At 36.8% G+C, this 25,051-nt stretch overlaps 1 protein-coding gene across 2 annotated transcripts in view; it reads left to right on the top strand.

Moving 5' to 3' along the window:
• The window catches only part of sema3d (sema domain, immunoglobulin domain (Ig), short basic domain, secreted, (semaphorin) 3D), a 47,331-nt gene that overhangs the window by 2,808 nt on the left and 19,472 nt on the right, over nt 1–25,051 (top strand). For both annotated transcript variants that reach the window (XR_014030642.1, XM_081372572.1), the window contains exons 2-7: nt 8,410–8,621; nt 15,659–15,819; nt 19,846–19,908; nt 20,547–20,666; nt 20,827–20,920; nt 23,903–24,031. Coding sequence is in view for 1 of the 2 variants with exons in the window: in XM_081372572.1 (XP_081228698.1) it covers nt 8,441–8,621; nt 15,659–15,819; nt 19,846–19,908; nt 20,547–20,666; nt 20,827–20,920; nt 23,903–24,031 (748 nt within the window). In the remaining variant the exon portion in view is untranslated. The remainder of the gene's footprint in view (nt 1–8,409; nt 8,622–15,658; nt 15,820–19,845; nt 19,909–20,546; nt 20,667–20,826; nt 20,921–23,902; nt 24,032–25,051) is intronic.

Genomic DNA, 25,051 nt, shown 5'->3' with positions numbered 1-25,051 from the left:
ATCAATCTTAATCCCGAAAAAACTGAGTTTGCACAAATTAAACTCGTACTTGGGTAGAGACACTAAAATTTGCTTCATAAAATAAGCCATAGGTTTTTGGAACAGATTTATTATGTTTTGGACACATATGCAACCCTTCTGGTCTTCCTAATAACTTGTGTTACCTGACTTTTTTTTTTTTTTTTTTTTTACGGAATGTTTGTATCCTAAAATGACTGACTGACATGTTGTGTTCAGCTTTGTCTCTTTCAAAGGGATTCTGTCAGCGCCCTTACACACCTGAACACCCTTGATAAAAACCCCAAACTATGTCAAACCCCTCGTCTCTTATCCATCCTTCACACGGCCTAAACCTTACACCATCCGCCCCCTCTTCACCTGTGTGCGGGTAACAGTACAGTTTTTAATCCGCTCACTCCAAACACAGCTAATCGACAGGAGGCATTATCCGAGCACTTTGTCTGCTCTCAATTACGGCTATGGAGGTTCCAGGATGGATTGAATTACCCATAATTCCCTAAACCTGTCACTCACAGACAGACAGACAGGCCGAGTGTCAGGTATTCCGGGCACATAATGAGGTTTGGGAATGTTGGCAGGGAGGAATTTCTTCGCTCTCTTTCTGCTCTCTGTCATTAGATATGCACCTGGCTCTCCTCGAGCTAAGTGCAGGTATGAGAGCTAAAACATCCTTCTTTAAAGATGAGAAGGGGGATTAAAAACATATCATTAAACATGGACTTGGCTCAAGCAAAAAGGTCTAAAGAGAGAGCTTCGCCCTTTTTAATGTTTGCAGAACACAATTGAAATCTTTTTTTTACTGTATACTTTCCTCTGTCTAACATTATGGAGATACTTGATATCTTTTTGATTTGCCTTTAGCATAACAGGCAGAGTGCAATGATCCATGGATGATGATGATTAACTTCATTAACGGCTGTGGATAAAAAAAAACTGCCGTAAGTCAAATTTAAAGACTGTAGGAAACAGTTGTTGAGGATTAGAAATTAAATTTGAGATTAAATTGTTATGACATCGTCCTGCTGTGTGATTGGGCGTTTAAGTTGAGGCCAAAGGACTGTCCAGAGTGTCATGCGAATACTTGGTCTGCTTTTACTTTAAAAAAATATGTGAGCTGTCAGTCATTCAGTTATGTCCTGAGGCAATTATAATGTATTCACAACAAACAAGGGGAAATAAGATTTTACAAATGTTTCCATTATAGGTAGGCCTATTAAGTTGAGTTGTTTTCACATTCCGGGTCACAGAATCATGTATCACAGATTTTAAGTGGAATTCTGTTTTAAATGAGCAACTTTTTATGTCAGTCTGTGCGAGTACGTGGCTGCATACAGTGAATATGTCATTACATTTATGTCTATGCTGAAAATAGTTAACTTAGAAAGAAGAGTAACAGCTGATCATGTGATCTCAACATGGCACACTTCCCATAAAGGGACACCCCAGAATAAGGCAGCTTGGTCTGGAGAGTGATATCTGGATTCTGTATCTAATGTGAGCATCATTTTAAAGATATTTCTTAAAAAATTATGTTTATTTCTTCATATGTAAAACATTTCTAAGTAGAAAAACTAAAAGCACCTTTATTGTGAAAATATGCACAATATATACACTGTAAACATGAAAATTGCTATTCTGAGAAAACTGATGCTTGGGAAACCACATAAACAATAAATACATTCAATATTCAATAAAATACATTCAAAAATAGTAAAAACTCACTTTACATTTACGCCAGTTGGTGTCAGTATAAAGTCCAAGACCATATATTTAAAATTTTGCAAACTTGTTGACGAAGGATATTTTTACTAACTACCTTTACTGACCACAATTGCTTATATGTTTTCCTTATATATTAAAGCTACAATGTAAAAAACAATTGGCAGCTAGGGGTCGCTAACCTCCTTACAATAACAACGGTATAGGTTGATGACCCAGTGATAAGTGGAAAGATGGAACTTGCTGTCATGCTGATGGATCTAATAATGTTTATGGATGAGTGAAAACATTCATGGTTTTTAACATGACTGTGGTATAAAGCAGGGTGCGATTGCTAATAAGAGCCAGATATCAGCGCCACATGCGAGTCCCTCGGATATAAAGGAATGACATTTCATTCTACCGAACTACCCACAAGTGCTGAATTACTACTCACGCTGGTCAGTTTATTTGACGAATTAAACTTGTGAGTTAACGCAGCTCTGTTTAATTTGGTCTAACGTTACACTAAACAGCATTTGAGTGTGTTGAAAGTTATAATGTTATTCTATGTGTTAGTTTGTTGGCTGTATGAGACTATCAGTAAGCTAGATCAACATTAGAATAACATACTGATCATATTCTAACATTTCATCATGTTGAGCTATATAACATTGATTTGTTTTATTTAAATTTGCTCACCTGTCCAAATAAGTACATGAAAGAGCGGCGTCCCTGCCAAGTCGTGACTCGAGAAGCTCTGTCAAGTCCAAGTTAGTCGCGGACGTGGAGCTCTCGGCATCTCGAAAACGCCACGCTGATATTGATCCTCGTTTTAGTTCTCCTTTTGTCCCAAAGTCTGCTTGCCATGATTCATAATGTTTGAACCGAACAACAACAGCGTGCCGCTAAACGTTACGCACTATGCAGTTTTCTATGTCTGTCGCCATGGTTACTATGGCAGTACAGGCGGAAACCAGGGATAACGCGGATATTACGTCATTGACAGGCGACAAGTGAACAGGGACGGCACTTTTCAAAATTGTGAATTTCTCTGAATTTACAAATTCTTAGGATAATTACACAATTGAAAGAAATATTTAACACTGTGCAAGTGGTTTTTGGATATTTTGATACACAATTCTTACATATTTTACCTTTAAGGAAAATTAGGCTACTTATGCTACTTAGGCCTACATTTTGTGTAAACAGCTCCATGTGTGAAAAGCACCTTTACACTACAACATTTCTTACAGTAGTGTAATGCAATGCAGTTGCTATTTATACTCGTGCAAACAGTATTGTACCACTTTCACTTAGTATAAACACCCTTTGCTTTATTTGAAGTAATTCAACTTCAGTCATTTATGTTTAATTAGAGTCATGTGGAATAATAAATGAATGCTGCCAGACTAACTTAGCTCCATTTCACTTCAACCAAAACAATTATTTTTTACTATCTCTGGCAGCAACAAAACCATATTTCTGTTTCTCATAATAATATTTTTTTTTACCTTTTGAATTTTTCCTCTTTAAGCAACAAAATAGTAGTTGTACAGGTGGCGACCATGTGAGCTGACACTCTAATGTAACTACACTGTAAAAAATTATTCTGTGGCTTAGTAAATATTACAGAAATTTTTAACTTTATTAACTTAATAAAATCTCTGTATATTGTTTACTTGATTGTTTGAGTTAAACATACCAAAATAATTGAGTAAAAATCCAACAGTTAATTTTATCTAAAATTTACAGATATATTTAAGTTTTTTTCAATAAAATAATTTAGTATTTGACTAACCAATTATTTCTTTATAATATACTTAATATATATGTGAAATTTCTATCAAAATATTTGAGAATGTTTAATTAAACTGATCTGTTTCAAGAAACAAAAAAAATACTTAATTCAAATCAATATTATTAATATATTTAACATGCTCTTAAAATTGAGTAAGTTTACTCAATTAAAACAATGCCCCCCCCTCCCCCACCCTCTGACGTGACGAAAACTCGACGGTTGGACTGGAGTGAGCGTGGTTGAACTCTCCAGTCTCCAGAACAACAGCTCTCTTCTCAGCGTCGCAGATTTGGTGCATTTTCACTGTGAAATTCAGGTTGGTGTATGTTTTATTTTATCTATAAAATCATTACTGTGCTTTAAATCATATTTAATGCAAAACAACATAGCCTACAGAGGCGTAATTCGACACCTAAACGAGACGAGAGCCGCGTTTGTCTTTTTGCGTGATTGAAACGCTTTGCATAAACACATGACTGACTTTCATAATGATAATGAATATAATTATTATCATTTGGATGATAAAATGTCCTCAGAACTATCACTTTTTGTTTATTGGCAGGTAATGTCAGTCGCTCGCAGTATATTTCGGCTGTGCCTCGACTGTGAGTGAAGCAGGACGGCGGTATGAAGTTCAAAGTTCACCCGCAGAGCGCGAGTCTGTCTCCGGCACGAGGACCAGCGCAGATTCGGTGGATATTGGATAACAGAGTGGTTGATTACACTTGAATTAGGCTACCTGAATGTTTAAATATTTCATTTTTACTTGTTAAATAAGTTTAAATGCAGGCAATATTGTATACATGTTAAAAACAGTCTAAAATGTGCTGTATTGCTGTACTCATTGAAAATAAAGGCCAATGTAATGTATAATGGTGGTTGTCTGGAGTACTATTTTACAAAGGTTTAGAGAAAATAAAAAAGTTAATATTACTCATTAATAAAAACAGTTAATATTACTCATAAATATTGTTTTTTTAATGTTTAAATGTTAAATTATTTCTACTCAATTTTATTTGTTAATGTACCAGATGCAGTTACTCAGATTTACTTAATTTTTTTACTTGCATTTACTCAATTCATACAGTATATTTCATTGATTTCACAGCTTTAAAATTTACTCAATTTTTTTGAGTGTAAAAATGTTTCACCAATAAAATTGAGTAAATAATAGTTAAACTTTTTACAGTGTAGGCTTTGGTTATATAAAATATTGAAGCCAGAAAATACAGCCAAATATCCACAGAGCAGTATTTTAATGGTTATTCTGAGGGGGCAAATGATAGGATATTATTTATCTTCTTTAAAAACCGGTGTTGGTCTTAGAGAGCCCAACCGTCACCTTGAACATGATATGAATTTCATTTGACGTAACAAAGACAAATTTTCGTTGTATGTTGTGATTAGAATATTATGAAAACATAACATGGCCTTGGTGTCTGCGTGTGCTTATGCTGATATGAATATTATTTACACAGAGCAAGGGGGTAAGCCTTACACCCGACTATGACCACAGTGAAAAAATTGACCCCTGCAAAGAATAATACACATGCGTAACCCGAGCTCATAATAATGAACTTGCTCTGACCTTTTGTAAAGCTGAACGGTAAAGTAATGTAGTTGACTATGTCTGGGGTAGGTGTGAGCTGTCCAGGAGATGTTTGCGTGACACAATAGCTGTGATGTCAAAGAGAAGGAAGAAAACATAAAAAACATGGGAAAGAAGTTCTATTGTTTGATATATGAACTTCCAAGACTCTGGCATTACCCAAGAGCCCCAGTGCAGATATCGTCGTGCCACTTGCTCTCTGAGATAGCTACCTAAGCCCCTTTAAATCTGCCTTTACATGTCACAAATGCTTTATGATCCATCATAATCAAAGCTATCTGTTATGCCGCCTTGTTCTTTTAAATAAACAGACAAATCAGAATTATCTTTGTTGGAGTTAGATATGTAGGCCTATATCTGCTGTGTGCATTCCTTAGTGACAATGTATGTTTTTGTCAGACACATCTAAAAAAAATAGATCAACTGTGTTTCTGTTTTGTTTAACAGTGCAGTGGATGTGTTTGGGTAGCAGTTGGTCATTAAAATAAATGGACATTATTTGCATGAAATTCGACATGTACTGTACGTATGAAAACAATTTCAGCAGCTGGAAAGAATGAATCATACTAGAATAGAGTAGTGATTTTGTAGCATAAATCTGCATAGAAAATAAAAAAAATTACAAGCATAGATACATACAATAGAACAAAGATACAAATGATATAAACAGTGCTTTATTGAATAATCAAATGTAAAATAATACTGCATGGTCTTCACTGTAAAAATTTAATATAAGTGATTTTCTCTTTGTCTCTCTTTGTCTTTTGTTTGATTAACATTAATGACAGAAGGTATATTAGCTGCTGTCACGTTTAAGACCTAATGCATGCATCCCAAATAATGATCTGCACCGGTTTTGTTTCTTAATTGTTTATGTTCACTTAAAACATAAGCGACTGTGTTTACGAGGATCAGGATACTCTTGAGATGGGTTTTTTGACAATTTTGCGTGTACGTGTCTGAGCACAAAAAGTCGAGAAAGAGAACTGAAATGAAGTTCTGAACTGATTTTTTATTCTTGAAGGTGGTGAATTTGTTCCAAAATGTGGAATTTTGGTCTGGCCATTTGAAATAGGGTGCTTTAAAAGATGAATTTAGAGAGGATTTTACTCAACATGCCAAAGCACAGCACACTGTCAACACGCTTAAGCCCTCACTGACAAGTCTCCTACAGTAATTAATTCCTTTAAAGGGGTGATGAACTGAGAAATCAAATTTTCCTTGAGCTTTTGACATATAAGAGATCATCATACTATAATAATATCCTGTAAGTTTCAGAACTGAAAACTACCTTGTTAGTCCAATAAAAGCTTTTATAGACATCAGGCTCAGCAAACGACTCCTTTTTCAAAGTGGGGATCTATGACGTCAAAGAGGATAAAACACCGCCTCCACAAAAGAAGATCAACGCCTACTTCAACACGGCCTGTTTAGCCCCGCCCACCGATTCACCCAAACATGCTAAATAACATAGGATGACATGATGATTGCTAAACCGGATCGAGCTACTTCCAAGCAATAAACATGCTGTTTACTAAATATTGTGCGTGCCTGTTTGTGGAAGAAGACAGTCTGCATAAGCTTCCTTCGGACTCCAGCATGGTTAAACTTTATTAAATCAGTCAATCACAATTTCCCGACGGATCTGCCAGCAACATGTAAGTAAACCATGTGTATTCTAATGCCTGATCTGCGATCAGTGATTTCTGATGTGTAATTATTCAAGTTCAGATATCTTTCTCTTAAAATCGTTCAATACTATTAATGCATCAGTGACTAAACGATCAACTTCACATAATTTCTCGTAGTATTATGAAAATAATCTTTTTTAAACTGTTATTAAATTATATACAGAAAGCGATCAAAGAACGATCCATTTCCATTCGCCCAAGCTGTCAATCAAACAGCACAGCGCGAGCCGCGAGGGCTTATCTGGACACTTACCAAACTCGTGATGAAATAATGACACTGTTACACTACACAACGAAGCTCTTACTGTGTATTCACATCGTGTTTGCATTGTGATTTGGTGTAAGCATTTGTGAGAGTGCAAAAATTGCATTGCAATGATAAGATCTTTATTCACGCGATCAACAGACTGTCTGTCATCCGCTCAGTGCTCATCATGCTGCAACCTTTCATGTGATGGAATAGATTTACATATAATGCTTTAAACGATTCTTTTCACGATTTGTTAATCTCGATAGCTGTAATAGTAAAAACGTAGTAAAAGTTTTCGAGAGAGTTCATGTAATACTAGCTATTTCATATGCAAGCATGTCAGCCAATCACAGCAGTCGGCGTTTGCACTGCAGTCTCACAGCAGACACGCCCCTTAAAACGGAGCGTTCAAACCTGAGGCTGAAATCAGGCTTGGAAAAATGGCTTTTATTTATAAATTATGACAATTTTTGATATAAAAATCATACTAACATTATAAGGGCACCCCAGGCAACATTATAAAATAATAAAACAATCCAGTTCATGACCCCTTTAAAGCAACTCTGCTAAAAATCTACGTAAACCAACTAGCGAGTTGTTGGACAACAAAGTTGAAGCCTCTCCATCCCCTCTTTCATAATTTGCTTGTTCCTTCATTCAAAATAATGGGACCTTTTTGAGAGCCTCTGCTCTGGAGTGTGTGAATCCTTGTTCTTAATGATTCCCCGCTGAGGGAAATTTTCTAATGAAGATGGACTACAACAGTTTTTTTCTCTCTCTCCCACAATTTCATGGCACTCTGTTGACTAATGAAGCAGAGATTCAGACATGATCGTCACCCCAGCCATTCAGCTTTTACAATACTGTTTGTTGTAGAAGCAAGAAAGGGAGACGGGGACAGAGCAGACGAGAGATGGTGTGAGAAAATAAAAGAAAGGCATTTGAAAGAAGGCTGAAAGTGGCTGCTCTCATCAAGCTGACCTTTTGTTTAGAGACAAACAGATTTAGAAAGAGAGAGAGAAAGTATGTGTGTTGGTGAACAAAAGAAAGGACTTGAATAGAGCAGCAGCTGATGCAGAGCTGCTAAAATGCATAGACATGCCTGAAAGAGACCACAGTAAAGCAGCTGAACATTTGTTCGGGATTTAACAAGACCTCAAACACACACACGCACATACACACACACACACACACACACACACACACACACACACACACACACACACACACACACACACACACACACACACACACACACACACACACACACACACACACCACACAAAGATGCCCAGCCACTCCCTTAGATGATTCCATCTAACTGTCCTCTCCATCACAGGTCCACAGCAGAAGAACTCTCCTCTACCATCATGAAGACTGCTGGGGGGAAAAACAAAAAGCAGCAGAGGAGCAGACATCAGCATCTCCACCAGGTCGGGATGGGGCGGCTCTCCAGTGTCTGGTGGTCTACACTGATGATGCTCTTCTTCTCTCTGCCCAAGGTGGACTGCATGAAGGAGAGTGTGCCTAGAGTTAAACTCGGCTACAAAGGTAAAATGTGTCCTTATGTGACTTTTAGACTTGAACATTCTCTTTATTCCTAAAAGCTTTTAATTTGCTCTATGTCGACAGTTGCTTTTTAGAATCATCTATTAAATCTTAAGTGTTTTGCTGAATTGCCATGTATTTATTTTAAACCTCCTGGAACGTTAGTCATTTTTAAAGGTTACATTTTGAAGTACATTTTGGAGTGTGATGAGAGGTTTACAGCTCACTTGTATGAGGTCAATATTTAGACTGCACTTGTGACTGATTGAGTGTACATAAGGGATGTGTTGCATATCACAGTAGCAGTATGCAAGTTTTGTATATTGTATATACTGAGAACACACGCACACACACACGCACGCACGCACGCACGCACGCACGCACGCACACACACACACACACACACACACACACACACACACACACACACACACACACACACACACACACACACACAGGATATTAAGATATATGCCTTAGACTATTTTTTAATGGCTATATAGTTCAAATAATTCCTCAAAGAAAACTTTGCATCTTTAGAATGATAATACTTTTGCTTTATGAATTTTTATTTTATTTTTTTTGCAGATAAGTATGTCCCCAATTGTTTGCAACAATTTGGCTCACTTCTAGAGTCATTTTGTACTTACACTATAGATAAGGAGCTTCCACACACGTAGGCCTATACATCATCTCATGTATTCAATTACTTAGCAATGCCCCAGCAGCCACACAGAACAATAGCAAATAGATTGCAATGCTCTGGCAACAACCTACAACACCCTAGCATTGTGGCAGCAAGTTTTGTACAGGGGAGCACCACTCAATAGGGAAAATCTGAGAAATTTGTCGATCGGTCGATATTTTGGATGATCATTTCTAGTGTGGTTACGCTCAAGTGATGCGGTGCTGCGCCGCCATGAAAGTTAGTATTTGCATGCATTTTTAAGCCTTGCCTGTTTAAAGGTTTAAGTGAAACGTCAATGAGAACAATCAATTTGGTACTCACGCGCTGTCTAAGAGATGCTATTTTTGTTTATTAGGCTATCGCTCGTAATTAGTTTTGTGGCAAGCAGGACGAGGCCGAGGGCTGTGAGAGAACGGCACAAGGCTGGTGGCGTGATTACTAATGAACATCACCTGTGCGCCGCACCGGCCTCGTATCTCACGGAGGACCTACGGAAGCATAAAAGGAGGAGCGGTGACAGTGAAGGACGAGAGAGGACCAGCCTTCACTCATTAGTAATCACGCCACAGGCCACTCATTAGTTCTCTCACGGCCCTTGGCCTCGTCCTGCTTGCCACAAGTTTCTTTGTTTTTTATCGCTATTTACATGTCTTAAGTAAGCTTGAGAGCTTGTTTACTTACGTTAGTTAGGTTAGTATTAGTTTTTGCTGTGATATCAAAATTGGTCTTAAGAATTGTAACATTTCAGTGGTATCTAAAATTTGTATATCAACCTTATTTCAAGCAAAAATTACAATATATGATATATACTGTTTTCATGAAATAAAATTACTCATAATATCTTTATGGTCATATCGCCCACCTCTTCCTTCATCAGAAATTCTAGGACAAAATGGCCCTTTCATAATGAAAGGTTAAATAAGGCCATGACTCTGGTCTGTGATTTTACCCAGTACGTCACTGTAACTGGCTGCATCTCTTGTGGTATTTGCTAACCACTGTTGCTTGCTGTGAGCGAACTCCCTCCCTCTACCTGTGGTTGTGTTTGATCGCTCGACTGCAGCTGCGGCTTCAAAGGTTTGATAAGTCAATAAGGCGTTAACGCTCTGATCTCAACAGTGATCCCACAGGCACAGCGCATTTTAGCTTATCACTGGAGTTACTTTGACAACACCGTAGCAGTGCCAGTGCCACAAACTCAAACACACACACACACACACACACACACACACACACACACACACACACACACACACAGACACACACACACACACACACACACACACACACACACACACACACACACACACACACACACACACACACACACACACACACACACACACACACACACATATTTAAGCTGTATTGGAGATAAAGGCAAGATAAACGTATAAAGTGAATGAAGCGTTAAAGAAACATCTGTTAATAGTAACAACATGTTCATACTCATTTAAAGTGCACTGACACATGGATTGTTTTAAGTCATGCATGCTTTGTCCACAGTCATAGACGCATGATAAATCTGCCCTGAGCTTTACAACATCAGTAGCACCATTGATTAGATACCATGTTGTTCTAGAACGTGTTTTTGATAGTGCTGAAAACTGATAAAGTGTCCCTTAGATATTAATGTTCTTTCTAACCAACAAGCAGTGATGAAAGTCTTTTCTCCATTTCTCACTTCTGCATTCGATCCCTGCCTCGATTTGAGAAGTTAACTGAACACGGCGTTTGTTTTATACCACTGAGGAAAATAAAATTTATTGCTCCCTAAAACTGACCCACAGCATGCCAGAGCTACTGTAACAGACCCTCATCCATATCAGGAAACTCACGCCAATAAAAATATGAATGACTGTGGTGAGCCCTCTGTTTATTTTCAGTTTCTTTAGCATAAAAATCCTACATGCTGTGCTTCAGTTTGCCATATTTTAGTTGCTGTGCTGGTGAGAATGTAATGTGATTGAGTGTAAAGAACAGACAGCTGCCTGGCTTATGCTAGAAATGATGTTTTGTGCATTGACTGACCTCTGAAAAGATTTTCTTGATGTTTCCACAATGAAAATCTGTACAGTTTGTTGGTTTTATGACCAATTTTAGATCTTTTGATTTAGCTAGATATGAAAATAATAATAATAAAGAAACTTTTTATTGTATATATTATTGTATACATAGGCTACATTTAAAAGCAAATAACCATTCATTTTTCACTGCAAAAAATAATTTTCCTTGGAATATATCTAAAGATACATTTTGTGGGAACAACAACAAAGCAGTGGCAATGGTACTGTAACTTAATTCTGGATTCTTTTACTGGAAAACAAAACAAAAATACAGATTAAGAAGTTATCAGTCTTTTAAAGCTGTCTATTTATATATAGTATACAAGATTGGCTTTAGAAGATTATCTAATCCATTGAGCTGCAGTGAACAGGTCAGTTCCGCTCCATGTTTGGTCCTGTTGGAGAGGATGCAGAAGTACAGTCTTTCACAATCCATCATCTGAGCAGATGCTCTCATAAAAGCATTGGCACCATTTCTGTTTCAGTGCACTCCTTTAAAACAGTGTGTTATTATCCAGAAATATGCAGCACTGCATGCACACCTCAGGGCCGGTTGACTGTGTTTTTCTCTGAAAGGAAGGCTAAAAGGGAAACATCTGATCCACATTAGATACATCTCATAATGTTCTCTGGAGTCAACTAAACAATATCCTTTCTGTCGTTAACATCACTCCTAGATGACAATGTCCAGTGAAACACATCAAAATATTATCTTCAGGTTGTGTAAATATTTCTATTAAAGACAGACTCCCTCTGCACAGGGCTCTTAAGTGAGGGATATTGATTGTTTTATGAGTTGTATATTTTCTTGTGTTTGACATAAAGTGTACATGCATGATGGTATAGACATGCATGAACGTGAAGCGTTGTGCAAACACAAAGCCTAATTTTGCAATAGGAAAACAGCAATATAAGGACTCAAAGTACAGTATTCAATGGATTTATAACTATATGGCTCCCAGTTGGCTGTGGCTCTCTAAACAGATGTAAAACAAGCAGGTCATAAATATAGTCATGCGTCTTCCTAATGTACTGTACACAGAGTTAGACTAGTTTCCACTAGTTTGGCTCTCTTCCCAAACCACAGCCAGAATATTGATTACACCTAAGAGTGTAATCCTTTACCGTCTGAGAAATCTTAAAAGAAGTCTTACTCTGTGACATTAGCTTTAACATGCGGTCCAGTTTCTGGTGAATAGCTGGGGGTACCTTAATTTGTCTACCCCTCAAATTGTGCATTACTTTAGGTTTGTATTTCACTCATCGACCTTTATGCTTTGCTGTTGCCTAAAGATAAATGATGTACCTGTATGGCTGAAATAGTATGCAATGTAAAGGTTGAACTGTACAGCATTATGTAAAGATTGAACTGAATGGACAATACCTTCTTTATGTTTCTACAGGGAGTCTGTGTTTCTTATATGAATAATTATTAAGCCACCACGATCAGGAAGCTGCAGAAGTGTAGCATTACACTACAAGCTTATAAAATGTGACTTATAAGAAGTTCTTATTAAAGTTATTTCACTCTGTGGCCATTTTGACAATTGCCTTTCTAGTCATGGAAGTATAGCCCCTTTGTACTTGAATGGGAATAGTCTGACATTTCCAAAACTGTTTGCCAAGCTTACATTTCAGCATAGCCTATATCAAATGTTCAAATCACACAAAGGGTCTTCTACTGAAATAAAATGAATGTATGCATATATTCATTCATACATTCCTACATATTAATTTACACTTATGTCTAATATTCTCTTGTCCATACAATGAAAGTGAATGGTGACCACAACTGTAAAACTAATATTTGGTGAATAATGACTTAATTTCGCCTATGAGTTGTCTGGACTACTTTTAAAATGTTTGTCCTTTTTGGAGCTTGACAACCCATTGACAAGTTACCCCAGAAGTGAGTTTTTCTTCCACATCTCTTTTATGGGAGAAAGCAGTTCAAACATGTTTCTGCTATGTCTCCTTTGATGTTCCATGTTGAAGAAATCATATAGGTTAAAGACACACATATATATATATATAACTTTTTTTTTTTTTTTTTTTTAGGTTTTAGGTTTTATCACTGTAAAGGCAGGAGTTCAATTATTATAGCTGCAATGTTGACTGTTGCGATTTCTCCCATTCCTTTTTGTGGTCATGTCTTCCTTATACTCTCTCTAATTCATATAGTACTGCTATGAGTGGACGTGAGGGCTTTATTCTCCTGAGGGATCCAGATAAAGCCCCATAGCTCCAGATAAATCTCTGTATTCCTCATTGCTAAGCAGGGATCTTTCAGCATGGCTCTGACCTAAAACTGTTTGCAGAGTAGATTAGCATCAGCTAGTCAGGCGTTAGCATGAATGGAGTTTTATTTTGGAGCGGATTTTTTTGTCTTGTAAATATTGATCAGAAATGACCCATTCTTGACCCTACACCCCAGAGAATAAATAGTTAAGTCCTAAGATTTATTCAACTTCTTAATACGCCTCAAGACCCAACCAAAACAGGTATGTTTAAACAATATTTTTGTCCATGGCTGACAGCAGAGGCAGAGAGGTAGCTGAAAATCGCGAAATGTAAATAATGAACGCCAAATGGTGTGTGTATGTGAAATTCAGAATTTAAAACAGAACAAAAAGAGGATCAGAAAACATAGGCCTAAATGAATCTACAGAACTGCTTTCTATGATGTTTAGGTGCACTCTGCCAGATTTACTTGCTTTGAGGCTGCTGGCAGATGGTTATGTTTGAGTGCATGGAAAGCAGAACATAGGGTGGAGAAATGTTAGGACTCTGTCCAAGTCTACAAAGACTGTGTGCTTTAGTCAGACATCATGACGTGTTTAAAAAATATCTCAAGAATCACGTATCCAGAGAGTTCGGTTTGTGCGCACCGAAGAGAATATGAACGAGGCTTAACAACGTCACCTTTAGAGATATTCCATTTCTCTTATGTTGGTGTTGATAGGTTGAAACCTTTAAGCTGATTTGTGTTATTGTGACAACTTTTGGCTTACCTTCATTGAATGCGCAAACGCCAATCTCAACTGCTTCTCAGCTGTCTAAACTGTTAACCAGCATTCTTCTGCAAGAATAACAGTATGTGTAATTGCTCCCCTAGAGAGCACAAGAGGTGAAATATGAAATATACTGCAAAGGAACCATTGAGCTTATCTACATCAGTGCTGACGTGTGAGAATTGATAGGTGGAGCAATTGGATCCAGCTGAATTCTTATAGACAGCTCAGAGGCTCTTGGTTTATGTTTGGCCGGTGAAGTGAGCTTTTGTAGATGGGCGGATGTTAAAGACAGGATAACATTTTATCAGGATGGAATCTGAACACATAGATGACAGATAGCCCCGAGGTTACCGTTACTGTAGATCATACTGAATAGAGATAATGGAGCCTATCAGTACATTAGACAAATGAGAGATTGGGGTGGGGTGGGGTCAATAGGTGTGAGATGGTAACATTTTAGATCTATTGCTACACACAATGCTTACACAAACACACACACAAACACTCACACATGTTGGGTTTTCATGTTTTATGAGGGCTTTCCATAGACAATGAATTTTATACTGTACAACCTGTATATTCTATCCCCTAACCCACAGAAAACTTTCTGCATTTTTACATTTTCAAAAAACATCACTTGGTATGATTTATAAGCTGTTTTCCTCATGGGGACCAAATTGCCATCTTTGTGGGGACATTTTGACCACATAACATAGGGTTTACCAGACCATGTAGACCTCCGCAGACTTACTAGAATCCTCCATTATGTTTCACCTTTCAACTTTTCTTTTAAAATGGCTTAGGAGAAATAAACAATAGAAACAAGACAATTGTTGACATATACTCATGCACATGCACATTGCTCATTCACACATAAACGCTCTTATATGCATAAAAGTAATATACTGATACACATTTCTGCTTTAATATCCTTTCTACTAAAATTGCTTATAGGGGAAATAAAAATAGAATCAAATGAGACAGTTGTTGAAATGAATGTTGATTTAATGTTTATAGCCTGATTCAGATAATTTACAGTAGTCTTAAACAAGAATTTGGTGAGAAATGTTTGAGCACAGTTTGAGACATTGTTGAGGTTCCTTCCAAAACTCTAGAGGAGGCACATGTGCGATAATTTAGATAATTTTTTCTTGGAGATTTTGCATTAGAAAAGCTTCAGTCATCGATCTGAATCTGTTTGTGCGTACAGTACATACTTTGTGTTTATGTATGTGTATTTTTGTATTGATGACCCTCATTTGACTTCTCCAGAGCTGATCCATTCTCGAAGTGTGGTGCCATTTGTGGGTTCCAGCCATGGACAGCAGTTTCAGACAGTACTTTTGGATGAGGAGAGAAGCCGATTACTGCTTGGAGCCAAAGACCACATTTACCTACTGGACCCAGACAACATCAATAAACACCCCAAAAAGGTAAACACACACCTTACAGGGCTAACACCTGCAGACATGCAGAATCAGGTTTCAGAAAAGGCACGTAAAGACTTAACACTATGTGTGGTCTGGGGCAGAACTTAGCAAATTTTTCCATAGAATCATATAGAAGAGAATTCACTCACTCTCAGACGGGTTGACATGTTTCAGTAACACTTTATTTTACAGTGTCCTTGTTACATATATTACATGTACTTACCATAGAAATAACAGTAAATTATGTATAATTACATGCACCTAACCCTAAACCAAATCCTAATCCTACCCTAACCCTAAAGTAAGTACATGTAATTGCTTAATATTACTCAGTACTTAAATATATAATTACACTGTAACAATGACACCTTAAAATAAAGTGTAACCCATATTTCTTTCATTTGGAAAAGCAGCCTTACATTGTGTTTTTAATAGATGTGGGAATGCATTTACTCATGTCACTTGCAAACAAAAACCCAAATAGATTCAGTATGTCAGGGTTCTGTCACTTCTGTCTAGTTTATTTCTTGGTTTTGTGACAGAGCTCTGACACTCCTGTTTTGTCATGTCTTTGTGTGGGCGAGTGGCTTCGAGCGCTCTCTTGTCTGTATGCCTTGTTACATGTGCGGGCGTGGTGTTTGAATCCCGACACGTCAGTCTAGTTTGGTTTCGGTTCTCCGTGTGTTTGTATACTGTCGTGAGCGCACAGGATGAGCTTTCGCTCATTCTCGTGCGCTCTGTCTTGTCATGTGAAGTTGCGGTTTCGAGTTCGCTCGGACCGTACGCTCTTCTGTCTGCGTGTGATGTGTTCTGTGTAGCATGCGGTTCGTGTTTACATCGGCCGCGTGCTTTCATGTAGTTTTATCGTGTGCTGTGTAGCACGCAGCTTGTGTTTTCACTATCTGTGTGTTTTCATGTTGTCATGTTTTGTGTGAACGTGGCTTATGAGTGTTCTCATTGGCTGCGTGTTCATGTCTCGTTTTGTGTGAGCACATGGCTTGTGATTTGTTTCTTTGTGCCATGTGCTCTCCTGTTGATTGTCTAGCCCCTCCCATCTTGTTACCTGATTATTGATTACTTTGCCCCGCCACCTGAAGACATCTAGCCTACATGGCAATATTCAGTTATAGTCATAGCGCCACCAGCTGGTAGCAGGAACTGTGTCAAATTGAATGACTTTGCCATTAATAATCCTATATTTACCCATTTAAATGCATATTACCCACCGTTCACTGTTTTCTTAAGGCCACCGGGTGACGGTGGCACCGGTGCAAGGGCCCGTTCATCGCTGCTTGCAGCATTAATTGTTATTTTTGTTTAAATTTTTTTTATTAAACAGGTTCTTGTTCTTGTCTTGTTCTCTTTTCTTTGGTTTAACATAACTATATCAAGTGCATGTTTAGTGTGAGTGAGTGTTTGGAAACTAGACAGTACTATGTGGTTGCTAGGATGTGCATATGTAAGTCAGAATCACTAATAATTTTTTTGTCATTAAAGTATTTGTCTATTTTTTGCCAAACAGGTGCATGTTTTTATTGTGAGAACAAATGCATTTTTCATTTTTTGTTTTAAAACTCTTGACTTGTCGACTGGTTACACTCCTGTTCTTGGACAACATAATCTGGGTTAAACTAAGTGCAAATCAAAACTGTTTATACCTTTCTAATCTCACAAAATGCTTGATAGCATGGTATGAGAGTCTCTGGGATATGTTTAGCTTTTGAATTCATTTATGGTAGGAGGTCCTTTAGACTCTCTTTATACGTTCACTCCAACAAGTTCTCACAGTTATTTCACTGTCACTTCTAGATATTCCCATAGCATCACCCTACAGAGCTACTGAGCTGACCCTACCACTATCACACCTGTCAATCACTGTCTCCACAGTGGTCCCATGACAAGACCACATGACCTTCACCTTCACCCTCACACATGCACACAAAACGTTTTTTTTTTCTTTTTTTCTCACATACATGTAAAGACACCCATACAGCAAAAAATAGATTTTCTTATATATATTTTTAGTGTATTTCAAAGTATACCAACAATGTATTGCTAATAGAGATTTTGAAATATATTTACGTAAAAACATTTTCAAGTTTTAGTTACTTATATTTAGGGGTGCACCGATCCGACTTTTTCAGTCCCGATACCGATACCGATGCCTGGGCTTTGTGTATCTGTCGATACCCGATACCGATCCGATACTATAGTTGAATTAATAATAAACTGTATACCTTCCACCTTATACCTTCCTTGAAGAGACTAAAGGCACCAGACTTTACTAACTAAACATAACTAAGACAAAATAACAGATGTATGTAATGTGTTGTATTCTTATTTATTTAAAAAACAATTGTGCATTCAAATCGAAAATAGAATATAATCAAACTTCTTTAAATAAATGTAAAAAAAAAATGTAGCGGTGGAAACAAAAAAACTGTGTATTGGTCAAACGTGTCACACCACCATCACAAACATGACCTGAATGCTCACTTAATCAGCAATGGCAAATTTAAATGTCAGTTTTAATGATCATTATGTTTCATATTTTTAAAAATGAAAACAAAAAGAAGCAGGGTTGTTTTATATTTCGTGTTGTTATAAATATGCAGTATAGATAATTAATGTACGCGTTTGCCTGAACCACATTTATGTGGCCATTAAAATGTTTAAGATTTATTTATTTTTTTAAATGAAAAGAGGCAGAGTGGTGTTTTATAACATACTTCGTTTTATTGTTGGCTAAAATATACATAAAGTATCAGTATCGCGGCCGATATCCGATCCTAATATCGGATCGGTGCACCCCTACTTATATTTCCTCATATATTTTTTTGGCCATGTATTTCAATCTAAATATATTTAAATTGTCCAGCATATATTTTATAAAATACATTTTGCATTACCCAATTTTTAGTTTTTTTAAAGATTGGGAATGTACTTTTTGTTAGGCCTATATATTTTGCCACTTGAAAATTTAAAATAATATATTTTAAATATATCTTAAGTAGTGCTTTGTACATTATATATGTAGCAAATATTTGAAATGTATGTTTTGGGCAATATATAGAAAAAATATAACTTCTTTGGCCATATAGGCACCTAATGCTTTACTTTCATATATAAACATGCATGTTTACATTAGACATGCATGTGTGTGCGTTTATGACTCATGCGTGTATGTTCATGCGTGTAGGTTTTTTTCTTCAGTTGTATGGTGGAGGGTACGTATTGATCCCCTTTGTCAGTTTGTGGTAGGCACGACAATCTTCAAAGCGCCGTCATGTAAAGTCGTCTCACGAGCATGTGTAATCATGGATTGCAAATTACATGTAGAGACGGCTCTTGGAGGTCAAGGTCAAAGGTCAGCCCTGTGTATGCTAAGCGTTTAAGCTTTTATAATACATGTGTGTAGAGACAAGGCCAGCAGCCCCTTCATCACTCTTTATCTGAACGTGATCCTCCCTCTCGTAAGCTTAACCCAGGACCCATGTTTGTACAGTATTTCATGTGTGCAGCTTTTCGTCTGTTAAATACACAATGGATTACACTCTGTTTAAAATCTTACCTTGAGTCACGACATGATCTCATTCTGAAACAGAATTTTTGTATGGTTTACACTTCATGGTTGATATACTTTTCTGTAATAATGCCATGAGAGACAATTGTAAACACGTACTCTGACTATTTAAGTTGTAAGGTATTTGCTGTTACTTTTGAATGTACTGTGTGAGTGTGTGTGGTCCTGGTAAACCCTACGTAATGGGGTCCCCACAAGGATATTACCAGACGTTTTAGAGCTTGTGGGGACTTTTTTTTGTCCCCCTGAAAAAAAATATCTTATAAATCATAATAATTTTGTAAAAATGCAGAAAGTTTTCTGTGAGGTTTGTGTTTAGGGGTTTAGGTTTAGGGGGTAGAATATACAATTTGTACAGTATCATTATGTCAATTGACAATTATGTTAAAAATCATTATGTCAGTGGAAAGTCCTGGACCCAACATGTGTGTGTTTCTCACTTGCAGCTCAGTTGGCCAGCTCCAAGAGACAGGGTGGATATGTGTATACTTGCTGGCAAAAACCCTCTTGTAAGTATCAGTCAGAATATATGTCTGCTAAATGAACATTTCAGTACACAGACTGTCTTCTCTAACTCAAACCTGTCTTGTAAAAGAGAGCGGTAAACTGTTTTGCATCAGGCTTCCACTAAAGTTTTTGAATGATTCTTTAAAGGAAGAAAATAATACTTTTATTAAGCAAGGATACATTAAACTGATCCAATGTGACATTTAAACTTTCACAATGTTTTACGAAAGATTTATATATATTTGAACTTTATATTAACCAAAAAATGTATATATATATATATATATATATATATATATATATATATATATATATATATATTATATATATTTGTTTACTTGCACTTAGATATTTACACTTACATTGTATGAATGTTATTGTTATTTGTATCAGAAACAGGTGGCATAGATCATTTTAGACATTAATATTGATTAATATGGTTTGTTTTATCATTTGAAACCAAACATTTTGTGAAAAGTTTTACTTGAAAAATTATGCTTTTAATAAAGAACACTTAAGTAGATATGTTGCTATTTATTGCAATGACATTAATACATTTTGATGTGTGATTTAAATATCCAAATACTTTTTGAGGACACTGCACATGCTCATAATTTCTTTATTTCTCTTTCTACCTCAGACCGAATGTGCTAATTTCATAAGAGTTTTGCACAGCTATAACCGAACCCATGTCTATGCCTGTGGCACTGGAGCCTTCCACCCCACCTGTGCTTTCTTAGAGGTCAAAGGTCACAAAGAGGCAAGAAATTAAATTACTGACTGCTTCAACACAGAGTATATTGAGTTTGTTCAGATTTTCTATTTGATTGACAAGTATTCTGAAAGAGTTTTAAAGTTTTAAGTAATTTCTCCTGTATGGTTACTAATGATAATGAGTGTTTTGTGTACTATGATCACAGGACAGCTGGCTGCACCTCCACAGCAACACTGTGGAATCTGGCCGAATGAAATGTCCTTTTGATCCACACCAGCCTTTTGCTTCAGTACTCACAGGTGAGACTGAATCAGATCTTCCTTCTCTTAACCCTCTGGGGTCTGAGCTGTTTTCTGGGCCCTGGAGGTGTTCTGACATGCTCTGACATTTGTGGTTATTTCTGTTACTTGTGACATTTTCATGGCTAAAGTCTAATTACACTGTATTCAGCACAAACTCTGCTACAATAATATATCAGCAGCATGTATGTAAAAGTTTGTAGTTTTGAGATAATGACATTTATGCGTGGTTTGTGAAAATACAAAAATAAATTCTCACTGAAATAAGGTCATGAAACCCATACTGATTATTTCTTCACAAGACTTTTGAAAATTGTATCACGTAGCCTAGAATATTTGCTCCAAAACGATGTGAGAATCACCCTGACTGCTCATTCAGAGAAGACAATATATTGATTTAAAAATTTTACGACGTGTTTTGTGTTAGAAAGCAATATGCGAAGGGGCGGATCACCTCATTAATATGAAAGCTTTCCACACCTGAGAAAGACAAAGAACCTCCCTAATGGCCCTATTAGGAGCTTATCAGGGCCCATCATTCTGACCAACCTTGCACAAAGAATGAGGAGATTTAAAAAAGAATGGCTTTTAAAATTGTTTGGATTTATTTACAACACAACATAATCTAAAGATACACAACAAAAAAGCACTTATTGAAGAAAGAGACCTTTGTGCCATTCCTAAAAACATTGTACATACCTTTCATTTTCTAAGGTGTTTGACTTTCACTTTACCATGTTCATGTACAGAGACATGTACTGTGAATGTTGAAGTCAGCAGGACTCAGTGGCATCTGGGCCCTGAAAAAAAAAAGTGAACATACTGATATCAAGAGAAAGGCCTGCACGATTTTGGGAATACATTTTAGATTTTTCTTGTTAAAATTGCTTTTTAAAATTCACAGAATACACACACACACTCACACAAATGTTTCCAACAATATATAATGAACACCAGGTTTGTTGTGCCTTGTAGGTATAGGCTATGCGCAGTGCTGCATAAAATAATAACAATATAGCAGCCTATATATATTTTCAAAAAGATTTCAGTAACAACTAAGCTAGAGAAAAATATATTGATTATCATGTTACTTCAAATGTTTCCATTCGTTATGATGATATGAAATGAGATAATAGTAAAAACATGAAGCCGTTTGGAGCGTTTTGCTTTTCCAAAATATGATACATTCAAACGCGATCGCGATCAAAAATATGATACATTAAAACGCGATCGCGATCAAAAATATGATACATTAAAACGCGATTGCGATCAAATATAAAACATTATGGTTAGGCCTACCATATACATAGCCTATCTACGTTTGAGCAGATATCCACAAACACAGTAACAGTAAACACGGGTCTAAATATTATAATATTCACCATATATCTAGCAACAGTTCAACTGCAATGTGAAATTTATGCAACAATAGCAAACTAATATGTAAGAATTTCTTACCTTATCTTTCTTGTCTTCAAATATCGTTCTTCTTCTTCTGATGTAAATCCAATGTAAGCTCAGGCACGTCTTTCAAACTCGACGAAAAGTGAAGTGAAGTGTTTTGTTGTTGAGGTAATGAGGGCGATCGCGTTCCATGTGGAGATTTGCATGTGAATATCTTTTGCGCGAGTGGGCGTGGCCGAATTAAAAATAATTAGGAAGCGTTTGAGAAGCTGGAAATCTTGTTGGTTTTATACAAATTACTTAAACAGAGAATATTTGTTTTCGTTTTGAATCCGATCATTTAAAAGTACACACTTAAATGTTTATAAAGGTGTATGGCTCATAAATGTGTAACAAGTATTCGCTGAGTTTTGTTTCAGTTTATAGACGTGCTCAAGAAAAAAAAGTTCACCGCGACGGAGAGGCAGAACGCACACACTGTTTTTTTTCCTTATTTTACAAAAGCACAATGTTTTGATTTGATTGGAAGTGGACACATACAAAAGTAGAAATACCACAGATTCTTTTTTTATATTTATTTTTTCTGTATGACCATAAATGACGGAGAAATTTAAGTTTAAAGTGCTACAATGTGGAGAAAATCCAGCAAAACGCGCCGGCGCGTTTGTCGACCTCAGAGGGTTAAACACAAACCTGATGTAAAGAGCATTTTACTCTTTACACGTAATCGGCTTTCACCCAAGAAAAATCTGGTATGTCTGTTCTGTCTGTCAGACATTTTTTTTCTTCAAGTTAAACCGACCCTTATGTTTCCAGTGGAGTACTGTGGAGAAATGTCACACCTTGTCAAGAGTACCAGCCGTAAACTTTCCAAAATGTCAATTTCTTTCTTGTGTTCCAATTTTTGTGGGTTGTATTGAAGCCTGAATTTTTACAGCTGAGCAAAGTTTGATTAATTACAGCCATTAGTCATTACAGAACCTTCCTTCCTGAGAAGGCCTGAATTAGGAAAGTTTTAAATGAATAGTTTACTCAAAAGTGAAAATTATGACTACAAAACCAAATTGTGACATGCTCCAAAAAGGCCCAAAAAATCATAAGTCATCCAGAAATAGAACATTCAAGAATAAAAAAATGTATCTCTACTGTAGCAATCAAATCTAAAGTAAGTAATGCAAATGAGAATTTTCACTTTTGGGTGAAGTCTTTCAACAGTGTGGTTGAGTGTGTTTGTTTATTTCTGACAGGCATAATCAACCGGGAACAACTATGGGAGAACACAGAGCACATTCTGTGCTCCAAACCACATGCATAAAAAGAAGTAGGGTGGAGGCCCAAACACCAAATGATAATGATGATGATAGAAATCACTGAGTTATTCTAAAAACAAAATCCATAAAGCCTTCTTGGTTGTCATGGATAGATGGTAACTTTAGAACTTCACAGGGCTTGCATATCACGTGTGTGAGGAAAAGAGAACATGATGGTGATGGCTGATCAGCTGTTGAAACAGTGCCTGCAGCCTGACTGACCGCAGCTCAATGTTTACGCTGAGATGCTCCCTTTCTTTGTTTTCAGATCAGTATCTATACGCTGGCACAGCGTCTGATTTCCTGGGCAAGGACAGCACGTTTAGCCGCTCTCTTGGCCCGCCCCCAGACCAGCAGTACATTCGCACAGACATCTCTGAGGACTACTGGATCAACGGTCAGCTTTCCCCACCAGTCCAGTTTACACTCAGTGAATAACATACAGGCACATCTTACAGAATTTTTAGGTGTACTTTTTTATGATGCAGAATACTGAATAGACGTTGATCTGTAAAAGTGGGCTTTCAGAAGAAGTCTCACCAACGCTGTATTTATTTAATCAAAAATACAGTAAAACTTTAATATTGTGAAATATTATAACAGTTTAAAATAACGGTTTTCTACTTGGATATATGTGGATATGTAATTTATTCCTGTGATTGGGAAGCTGGATGTTCAGCATTCATTAATGCAGTCTTCAGTGTCACATGATCCTTCAGAAATCAATCTAATATGCTGATTTGCTGCTCAAGTAATTTTTTTGTATTATTATCAATGAAAACAGTTGCTCTCTAATAATTTTGTGGATACTTTTGTCAGGATTTTTTGATTAAAAGAAAGCTCACAAGAACAGAGTTTATTTGAAAAAGAAATCTTTTTAATATTATACATTTCTTTACTGTCACTTTTGATCAATTTAATGGGTCCTTGCTGAATAAAAGCATTAATTTCTGTAAAAAAAAAAGAAAAGAAAAAAGCCTTTTTTCCCCCTAAACCTTTGATTGGTGTTTATAAAAAAACAACATAATTTTGGCCAAACACACAAGCCCAGTATATCTTACTGCTTGGACTGCTTGGAGAGTCATAATGCTCCAATCCTTTAGACATTCTCTAGATTACCAGCTGCTGGCACTTTCCACTTCTCTCCTCTCTGGGTCTTAGTCATTTGCAGAGAGTCCAATATAATACAGTCTTTGTCTAGTCATCGAGTTAATGACTGTCTTTCTTCCACCTTTGATTTTCCTTCTGAATGTTAGAGCTCTTCTAGTGGCTGATGCAATTTAATGGAGTTTAAACCCACACAGTCTATTTTCCAACCCTAAACACTCATTAACGGTCTGCTGTGAGTCCAAAAGGAAATGCCTAGCATTTACACTAAGCAGTAGGATACAGTTTTGTCTTTATTCTCTCAATCACA

The sequence above is a fragment of the Scardinius erythrophthalmus genome (genome assembly GCF_964197995.2).
Source record: "Scardinius erythrophthalmus genome assembly, chromosome: 8".
NCBI classification, from domain to species: Eukaryota; Metazoa; Chordata; class Actinopteri; order Cypriniformes; family Leuciscidae; genus Scardinius; species Scardinius erythrophthalmus.
This window is presented reverse-complemented; position numbering and strand designations above follow the sequence as displayed.